General features: G+C 41.0%; 1 protein-coding gene across 1 annotated transcript; it reads left to right on the plus strand.

Annotated features, from left to right (window-relative positions):
• Positions 1-9,971: 9,971 nt before the first annotated feature.
• Positions 9,972-10,346, plus strand: LOC122576655 (the record flags this gene model as incomplete). The annotated part of the gene is made up of 1 exon (XM_043747258.1): positions 9,972-10,346. A coding segment is annotated over exon 1 (375 nt), but the record flags the coding sequence as incomplete, so codon positions are not given.
• Positions 10,347-11,036: the final 690 nt, after the last annotated feature.

The raw sequence follows: 11,036 nt of genomic DNA on the forward strand, positions 1-11,036 counted from the left end.
GTCTTTTGCAAACACAAATCGGTATTATTGGATTGACCTATCTTAATCTTCCCGACGCATAATGAGGCTAAAGTTGGTCCCAAGCTCAATAATATTTCGATTGGGCTTGGCCTATGAAATGCTGGACCGGCTAATCGTAGATTCCTGGTTAATTGTATTGTTGAGCGATCGACTGGTTGATTTGGGACCAATGGTGATATGGTCGGTATTATCAAAAACGTTACTGTACGTTTATATGTGCCTTCGGGGTAGTAGTTAAGTTATCGAGGGCACCGATTGGGACCATATATCTCCTTTGCTTCATACCGAGGGAGTTTGCGAGTTGCGAGTTCGGTCATGAAGTTCATACTAGATCCAGTGTCTAGTCTCTGGCTCGGATTGGTTGTGCCCTATTATTTAAAATATTGATCTGCGCTATGACCAACAGATCATGATGCAGTAGGGCATTTGGAGATGTATTTGTTAAATTTTTTCCTGATCGTTGAGGATTAGACGATGAGCTTGATCCGATATATTTGATTCGTGATGACTGAGATTCGTATCAAGGAGTAGATTTCCGACTCCTTGGAGATGACGGGGTAGATTTCCGCGAAGCTTCTGTTGTATGTCTCGAACGATGTAAAGAACGCGGTGTCGGTGATCCAGGTGGTTGTCGCGTAATAATTCAACAAATGACAGAAAAAATGTCGATCTCAAAACAGGAGATCGAGCTCTTTATTTCCACACACTTATACAATGAAATAAATGGTAAACTTTTTATGATGTTCGCGGTTCGCAACGATAGACTTTAAAGTTCAGGGTAGTTTGGACTTATGCAGACTAGCTCGGGTGATTTTGAGAGGAATATTTATATTCTTTTATTGGTTGAAGTGGGAGGAAGACTTTGGTCGTACGGATGTATCATATGTTTAGAGAGACTGGATGTTACCCTAGACTTTGGTCATGCGCATGTATCATATGTTTAGAGTGACTGGATGTTACCCTGGCGGTCACTCATGATAAGGCGCGTCGGATTAGCTATCTTATCGCATAATGAGTCAAATTTACCCTGTGACATGGTGATTGTCCGTTAGAAGATCGATCGTTCGACGAACGACCGCTGGACGACCGATCGCTTGATGATCATACGTTTGATGCCCGTGAATTGACATGAATTTGTTCTCGATGTAAGTATGTATGGTGTCGTTGTCCACATATGTGACACGAACCAGCTGAACATTGGGTGCAAGAGTGTTCTCTGCCTAGGCAATTTGTGCAGAGTGATGCCCTTTTTACAATTTCAAAGCGTTCTTTACCGATTTGACTTTGAAGACCTTGCAATTCTTGATTTCGTGGGGTCCTTAGCATGTCGGACACACCAACGTCCTATTTGTTGTTGTGAATGTTTATCCTCGCAGCAAGTGACGGGGATATTGGTAGGATGACCTTTTTGTCTCATTTGATTTAGAGCTGATTTGATCATCGTTCGCCCGTGTTTGAAGAAACTCCATTAAATGTATGTATGAGGTAACATGCGCTGCCATTTACCAATGATGGACGAAGATAATTCCGATGCGAACGACTGGATAAGTACAGCTTCTGGTGTTTCCTTCGTTATTCTAGGATAGTCGCATATCAACTCACAGTGACGCATGCAGACTCGACAGTGACAGTCAAACTTTTCTTTCAGAACGTCAAGAGCGATCGGATAATTGGACTATGTGACGTCTAAAGACTGAATGCTTCGTGCGACTTTTCCAGTTACGGATGATCGAAGATATTGGACTTTTTGGACCGGGGTTAGTTTCTCATTGTGATCAATTGTAGATAAAAGTGTGTCGTAAAGAAATTCCCATTCTTCGATGGTGCCGTCGAACTTAATCAAGGGCATCTCCGGTGACTTAATATCTATTAAGTTCATCGGTTCATCGGTTCAGGCTCAGTGACTGACTCGCGTTTTGTTGGTATCGACTGGGTTGACGGTTGTAGTTTGTCAAGGAGATCTAGTAATCGTATGTCAATGGTAGTATGTTCATGTATTAGAGATTCTACACGTGCAGTTCCTTCCTCGTCTAACGCTTCCAATTCTTCTTGGCCCGCGTTTATCTTCTTCCGAGAATTTATTGAGAGAAGTACTACTTGTACGTTGAGTCACACCAGGATCGTGTATCACATCGCATTCGGGAGTTCTGTCCGAGCAGCCGAGCTAAACGGATGTGTGAAACAGTGCTTCAGTAAAAGTTCGACAAGTAGGGAAAACAAAGGAGCAATTTGGACACACAAAATATTACTGCATGAGAAACCCGGCCTGTGTCAAATGCGCAGAAAGGCACCAAATAATGAACTGTCCATACATGGGAAAAATAAATGATGTAAAATGCTACAATTTCAATGGAAACCACCCAGCTAGCTACAAAGGCTGCATAGTCAGAAAACAACTGCAACGTAAACTGTTTCCGCCGCTTAGAAACAGGACATACAATATCAATCACACACAACAGGACACCACAGAAACTGTAACAACACCGAATGTACAGCACGTAACGGACATTAACCAAAATAACACGAACACCTTTGGTAGGCGAAGCTACGCGCAAGTAACCAACCCATAGACAATCAAAATCAGAGCAATAGCAACAACGACGCTACAGAAATCAAGGAACTGCTCAAGCAATCCATCAAAAACACCGAAATGCTAACAAAAATGATAAGCGAGCAAAATGCAGTTCTCAGACAGCAAACACAACAGGTCACAGTTATGCTTCAATTACTTACAAACATGCTAAACAAAAAATAAAAACGGATACGCTAAAAATAGTCTCAAGCGCCATCGCATAAGCCTCGATGAGGTATCCTTAACATTTTTCAACCATTTTAAAGCTTGGTGATTACTTTGATTCTTACATTTTCTACCAAGTAGATATTGCCTTAGTCTTTTGATTGACCATGCCATTGCTAATAACTCTTTCTCGGTTGTGGAATAGTTTTTCTCAGGAGGGTTCAAGGTTCGGGATATGTAACAGCATGAATGTCCGTCTTGGGAGAGTATTGCTCCTAAATCTTCGTTACTTGCGTCTGTCGTTAATGTGAATATTTTGTCAAATTCTGGATATTGTAGTACAGGGGTTTCGCAGAGTTTTTGTTTCAGTGTATCAAATGCAAGTTGTTGTTTATCGGTCCAATGGAATGGGGTGTCTTTCTTTGTGAGATCTGTCAGCGGTTTCGCGATTTTAGAAAAATTGCGTATAAATTTTCTATAGTATCCAACGAGTCCTAAGAATGATTCTATATGGGTTGCGGTTTTTGTTGTTTTAAAGTCTTTCACGGCCTGAATTTTTTTGGGATTGGATTTTACTTCTTCTTCTGTTACTACGTGCCCTAAATATTCTAAATCTGGTTTCAAAAATTCGCATTTGTCCGGTTGTATCTCTAACCCTAAATTTTGCAATCTGTCTAATACAATGGCTAAAGTTCGGTTGTGCTCTTGGATGGTGCTTCCGAATATTATGATATCGTCTAAGTATATGAATCAGTTATTTCTTACTAATCCCCGTATCGCGGTATCCATCATACGTTGAAACGTCGCCGGTGCGTTTTTAAGTCCGAAGAGCATGCGATTATAGTGGAAGTGACCTTGTGGAGTTGAAAATGCAGTATATTTTTTAGATTTTTGTTCCATGGGTATCTGGTGAAATCCTGACGAGAGGTCTGGTGCTGAGAAAAATTTAGCTTTACCGAAGTGATCGAGTATTTCGTCCGAATTCGGAAAGGATACGCGTCTTGATCTGCTTGCTCGCTTAATTTCCTAAAATCTATAACAATCCTCCATTTTTGTTTACCTGATGTGTCTAATTTCTTTGGAACTAACCAAATTGGTGCGTTATATGAACTGCTCGATAATTCTATGATTCGTTTGTTTAGCTTGTCGTTGATTTGAGTCTCAATTTCTTTTTTATGACATTCGGGCGGTCTATAAGATTTGATGCTTATAGGTTTGTCTGTTTTGAGTGTGATTGTATGTTCGGTTTAGTTCGGTTAAAAACGTCTAGGTAATTGATAAAGATTTTCTCAAGGTGTTCTCGAAGTTCTGGATCAATATGTTTCATACGTATTACTTGTGCATATTTATTAATTTGTCCTAGTCTATCGGGTTTTTCTATTTCGTTTGTAATATGACAGATTTGCTTACCAGTGTTGATAAAGCACATTGTTGTGGGCTTTCCTTCGATGTATTGCGTTGAAGTTAAAGTTTCGTCTGGTCTGAAGTTTCGGCTTATATACATTTTGGTTTGATGATGAGGGGCTCGGTGTAGGTTGTGATGTGGAGAAGTGTCCGAAGTTCGAGGGTCGATGTCTTATCTATGATGTAGACTAAGGTGTATCATAGCTTCTGTATAGGCTATGATGATAGGATAGTGATGTGTCCAAGGGAGTCCGAAGCTCGGTGTTGATGTCTTATCTCTGATGTAGGTTGAGATGTGATTGATGTTACAACCGCGGCTACATTCGGCGACTGGTTGTCGTCTCGAGCCCAAACTCACTATCACAAATCTCGGACAATTATAATCGAATTAAATTATAGAGACTAAAATATTAGTGTTTTCCGAAGAATTCCAAAGGGAAGGCCCTGCTGTCCTTTCATCCCCGACATGTATATATAATTCCATTAACCTGTACACTGTAAACTATTAATATATTCAGCATAATTTGTATCAATACGGATACAAGCGACGTTTTCCAATTTAATTAATTAATAAAACGTGTTTTTGGTGATATATATATATATATAAAAACAACAGGATAATGATGCGCCACAAATTATTTGACAGATGATACAGTTAATTTGGTGTAATGATTCGACTCGACTTTACAATGTGTTTTGTATTTGGACGACTTGTAATTCGTTGGAGACGTTAGTGTTTTTCGTTTGGATCTTCTTGGATACTGATTGCCCTTCGATGGGCCCTTTGTGTTTCATGGGAGACGATCCGCACCATGCTCGGGTCACGCCACCGATCACGCCACTGATCACGCCATGATCACGCGTGTCTCCTTATGAGTGTTTGAAATAACGAAACGAATCGACGTTTCTGGAACTCGCTCTGTTTGATGTTGGCCGCTACATTGTATGTGTTGAGCTACTTGAGACGGTTCGATACTGCGATGCCACGAGCGACGGTTAGGAATAACGGCCTCTGGAAAGCCACGTGGCGTAACAGTATTACTGTGAAATATTTTACAGTACCTCGCGCCGCCTTTGGAAAGATTTCATGTATTTAATATCTTGTTTAGTAACTAGTTAGTATGTAAATCAGTAATCTTAACCGTTGTTGCACATTTCTGTAAGTAAAACATAAATAAAGTAGAAATTATTTCATAGTGTTTAGTGGACCTAATGGTTTTTCGACCAGTCGCGGGGAGACACGATTGCGAGGAAGCGCGTCAACGGGAGTCGTAAATTCCCGTTACGATTATAATACTAGACACCACGAACAGGTCGATCCCCTTATTTCTTTTGGGATAATAGGGGTGGTTGATGTGGTATAACACTGCAATTAACAGGTTATAAATTCTATATTTCCAACAACTTAATACAATAAAGAGTTACGTCTTTTCGTAAGATGTACGTGTTGTAGACGATTGTTTGATAGGTGAAGACGCCGACTGTTCTCAAATTATAGAATCAGTGTTGAGATGCGGATTGATCTATAGACGAGATCGAGTCTGAGTAGATGTATGTTGATGTTGCTCGAATGTAGTAGAAGCAGTCCGAAATGTTGATTGATCCGTCGATGACTTGGCAGTTGTCGACTTGGTGCCGGAGTATTGACTGACTATCCGCTCTCTTGCGGAACGGAAGAAAGCTCGGTGTGGGTGTGCTTTTTGAACGAAGAAAGCGGATTCGTTGCTCACACTTTTCGTGAAAGTAAAGTGAGGGTAACACGATCTGCGATGCCCATTGGTTATTGTTGAAGTGGTCTCCACCTCTAAGAAAACTCTACATCTAGTCTTTTTAGTTTTCTCAAGCACTGAAGCTGTCACAGACGGAATGCCACAGACGAAATCCGACTAAACAAAGCGATAAGATAGCGAAGTTCCAAGCGCGTTACCATCAGGATAACATCCGGTCATTCTATCCGTTCCCAGAGATGTATGATCAAGACCCATTCCCACTCCAACGAATAAAAGAATTCAAATACACCCCCTAAAGATCATCCAAGTCAGTCTTGAACAGTCACGCCTAGAGCTCAGAAGTATATTGCAAACGAAAAAAAATAAAATTTCTTTTTTTTTCTTAAATTTATTTTTTATTTTACGTGACAAAGCCATCGACAGCGTATAGGCAATAGACTGGGACGAAGGCAGACCATAGACAGTAGATAGGCAACGATGGCTTCGGGGCTTTCAGTTATAGGGTAACACTGCTAGAGTGCGGATCGGGACCAGCTCAAATTATATTCCTATTTGTACTTACACTTCTGTTTTAAAATATAATTTTTACTTTACAATTTATCCACGCGTTATCTGTTCATACATCCAATAAACTCAACAGTTATAGTCAACGTTAATAAATGATGATAGGAGGAGGAAACGTCCTATCAACGTTGCTAGTGGGTGTCATTGTTCATGGGAAAAACCCACTTTTCCCGTTAGATATGTCGGAGAAGGATTGGAAGTATGGGCGTCTGAGGTACCCTCACTGGAATTGGCCATTGTGGATACAGTGGTAGTTTATTGTTACAAATATGTCGATGCAAGAGATTACAGGTAATCGCGACGAACGGACGGTCGAGAGGTCGATGACAACGGATTCAGGTTCCATAACGAATCCACGGCCAACGGGACGGCGAACTCAACGTGATACACTATTTTCGTTCTACTCAATGTGAAAGCAGTACTCCGCTCAGTGAGCTCTCTTAGATAACTCTCTCTCGATAAATCAGCAACCAACTCAGCAACCAACTCAGTAATCAACTCAATCAGCAACTCGATCAGCAACTGTGTCAACAACTGTGTCAACTGTCTCAACAGTGTTTACTGTCACCTGTCCCTTAGTCCAAATGGACCTACCCTTATATGGTCTTCTCCCCACCTCTCGGGTCAATCTTTGTTTTGAGGTGAGTTGCATAATTATTTCATACCTCTGTTGTTACACATCTATCCCGTGACGTTCGGCGACTCATTATGTCACTTCGAACGCAAGCCCATCGCCATAAACCCTGAGTACACCTAATCGGATTAGATCATTACACCTATATCATAGTTTTATTTCTTACGTGTAGCTATAATAAAAGTCTAGGGTATTGGGGGTCCTTTCCAAATATTCCAAACGAAAGGCCCCGATGTCCCTTCATCTCCGACAGATAAATATCCACTTTTTCCGTTAGGTAACTACCCGCTTTCTCCGTAATTTTTAAGAGCGCACAATAAACCTAAAAAGACTTTTCTTTCTACGTTCTTCCTTTTCTATTATTATTTTCTATTATATTCTCTTATTGAGATGCAAGTGTTGTCCGTAATAATTGCAGCTGCTGGCTGTAAATGTCGCTGTTGGGGTACTGCTGTTTCTCTTCCCTTTTTGATACGTGGAAGAAAAATTGGACTCCAATCGCCGGGATTCGAATCCGGGTCCCGAACGTTCGTAATCTACGGCGCTAACCACTGCGCTACCGTCGTCCGACGCTAATTAGTGTCGAGTGGTGGTATTTGCTATCGAGTGCTGCCGCAGGATAAACCGATTAACTTAAAAAGCATGCGTTAAAACAATTAAGTTAAAAAGTTAAAGTTTATGGTGGGTCTTTAGGTTTATTGAGGGTTTGAATAACGGTACGTCGATCCTTGACGACCAGACAATGAAGGATGGCGCACAGATTATTCCACGCGACGTAACAATTACATTACGTGTATCCTTACGATATTGATACTCCGAGGCAAAACAACAACATGATTGGGACAGAACATTTATGTTGAGGGAGTCTTAATGAATTTGCAAACTGCTCGGTTATGAAATTCATACTGGAACCAGTGTCTAACAGTGCTCGACAACGCACTGGCTGGATTTTGTCGTTCAGAATATTGACGCGTGCAGTGATTAATAGATCGTTAGATAATGTATTGGATGAAGTCGTGGTCAGTGAGTCAGTCCCCTTTGTAGCGTCTGCCCGTCGTTGTCATTGTTTGATCTGTCGTTGAGGATTGGATGATGGACTAGGACATGATTGTGTTGGTAGTGTATCTGTGGAGGATGGTTGATCGGTAGTCTAAATGACGAGATTACTCGATATTGGAACCGTCAAATATATTTTAAAATAATTATAAATACAGAGTCAACCGTAGATTGTTCGCTACGGGTCGTTAAAATAATGTTCGCTAAGACGCGCTGTACTAACTGATTCGCTAAAGACTGTGTGTTGATCGCTACTAAAAATTGCTCGAAATTGACACTAAAAAACTAGTCACCTTACGATCGTGTTCGTTTATTTATACAGGTCGAGGGGGTACCGGTATATTTTCCATTCGCCTTTGTTAGACGGTTACTCGTAGTGGCGACATTGTTTTGCCCGGAGTTGGTTTGTTATTACATTATGTATATCTTAGCGATATTAGTACTCCGAGGCAAAACAACAGCTTGGCTCGAATTGTCCTCTAGCTCATGTGTCGCCACATAACTTTTTTTTTATTTATAATAGGTTTACACAGCTTTTCTTTGTACGTCGCTATTTTTAACATTTTACGTGGGTACTTCCCGTCTCCGACGATTTTCAACGCTTAACCGAAACCTGTTTGAAACCGATTAGGGAGTCTGACCCTTCTGCCCGAACGCGTGACGTATTTATTTGTTGTATTTTTATTATTTGCGCTTTCTTATCTTTCGCTTTGTTCGGTTTGAACACCCAGCGGTATTATTATTACGTCACGATCTTCGATTCTCTGGTGCTCAATATTGTCATCTAATAAAAATGCGAGTTTCAGTCGATCTATGGAAATTACTACAGTTCCATTATTTATTCTGATTGTATAGTTCTTTTCTTCACGCTGTATTACCTGGTACGGCCCGTCGTAGGGTGGTTGTAAAGGGGCTCCGGTCGCGTTATGGCGTAAAAACACATAGGGCGATGTTTCTAGATCGCGGAAAACGAAGGTTTCCTTCGCGCCGTGTCGCATAATCGGGTGAGGTCTGATTTTTCCTATACGCTCTTTCAACCGGTTCGCATATTCAACAGTTGGTTGATTGATGAGTCGCTGTTGATTCGCTGGTAAGAAGAATTCTGCCAGCAATCTCAGGCTCAGCTCGAAAGCATAGTCGTGGCCCCTGCCTTCGTTCATCGGGATAACTCTTTACTAAACGTAGAATACTTTGAAGCACAAAATACGTTTACTGGGACGCTCGGTATATACTGCTCGATATGTAACTTTCTAAGGCGATCGCACGAATAATAGACTGATGAAAATTTCCTCTCTTTACGATTGCGTTCGTTTGTTATATACTGGTTGGAAGCATCGAGAAAGTTCCAATCGCCGTTGTTAGGCAGTTTCCGCCTGGAGTTTGATTATTAATACAACATGTATCCCATTATATTGACACCTCCGAGGCAAAATCACATGTGGCTAGGTCCGTTCTCGAGGCCGTATGCCGTTACAACCACATTTCTAGGGAGAACCATACAACCACTCCACACCTCCGTCAGGCAAAACGTCCATCCCGTGACCGTGGCTATGTTTAGCGACTTGGTGTCGCATGGAACCCAGGCTCACTATCACAAATCTCGGACAATTATAATCGAGTTAAATTATAGATACTAAAATATGGGGGGTTATATAGACTACTCAAAGAATTCGATTGGAAATGCAGGGCAGCAAGGAAAAAAGGAAGAGCAAAGGGGGGGATAATATCGGGCATAAATAAGGAACTAAGAGAAATAGAATAGAAAGAAATAAGTGATAATATAGTGGAAAGAAAAATAGCATACAATGATAAGACGTACAGGATAATGGTGGTTTATAATCAGGACACAAAAAGGACATGGAAAGAAATAGAGGAAAGGGTAGACAGGAGAGAAGAGGAAATGATCATCGGCGGAGACTGGAACGCAAGAACGGGAGAAGAGGGAGGGCCGATAAACGAGGACCTAGGGAAAGATAAAAGCAGGCGATCAAAAGACAAGACAATAAACATGGAAGGAAGAACTCTGCTAAAGTACATGGAAGAGAGAGGCTGGATGATAATCAATGGCAAAGGTAAAGAAGGAGAGAAGTGGACCTATATTGGGGAGAGAGGAAACTCAGTAATAGACTATGTGATTAGCAATCCGGAGGCGACAGAAGAAATAATTGACATGAAAGTAGGAAAAAGAACAGAGTCGGACCACATACCGTTAGAAATAGAAATAGGGAGGGGGCGGAATTACAAAAAAACGAGGAAAAGAAAGAAGAAGAGAAGAAGAGAAGGGAATGGTCAAACGAAAGTGTGGAAAAATAGTTGGAGGAATGTAAAGACTGGACCTGCAAGGGAAGAACAGTAAAGGAAATGTGGACAAAAATCAAAAAGAAGATAAACGAAGCAATGCCAAAGAAGAAAGTAAAGATAAGGAAATGGGGCATGGGAGAGAAAGCATGGTACGACAAGGAGTGGAAAGAGAGGAAAAGAGAGATCAGAGGGAAGATGACAAAGTTTATGAAAAGAAAATGCAGCAGAGAAGCGCTCATGTAGGAAAAAAAACACGAAGAAGAAGAAATGGAGAAAGTCAAGAAGATCAAAACAGAATAAGAAACGTGGAAATACATAAATAAATATAGAAGAAGAAGAGAGGGTATAGATGAAGAAATAAGCGAAGAAGAGTGGAAAAATCACTTTATGCAAATTTTAGAAGGAACAGAGCACAAAGAAGGCAGAAAAACGGAGGGGTATAGAGCGGAAGAAAAAATAATGGAGGAGAGAGAAGATAATATAGAGAAGGAAGAGGTGACCTACCAACTAAGAAACCTGAAGGAGAAGAAAGCAATGGGGGAAGACGAGTTAGAAAATGAGGTATGGAAGTATGCACCGAAGGAAGTGG

Source organism: Bombus pyrosoma, linkage group LG16 (assembly GCF_014825855.1).
Source record: "Bombus pyrosoma isolate SC7728 linkage group LG16, ASM1482585v1, whole genome shotgun sequence".
Lineage (NCBI taxonomy): Eukaryota > Metazoa > Arthropoda > Insecta > Hymenoptera > Apidae > Bombus > Bombus pyrosoma.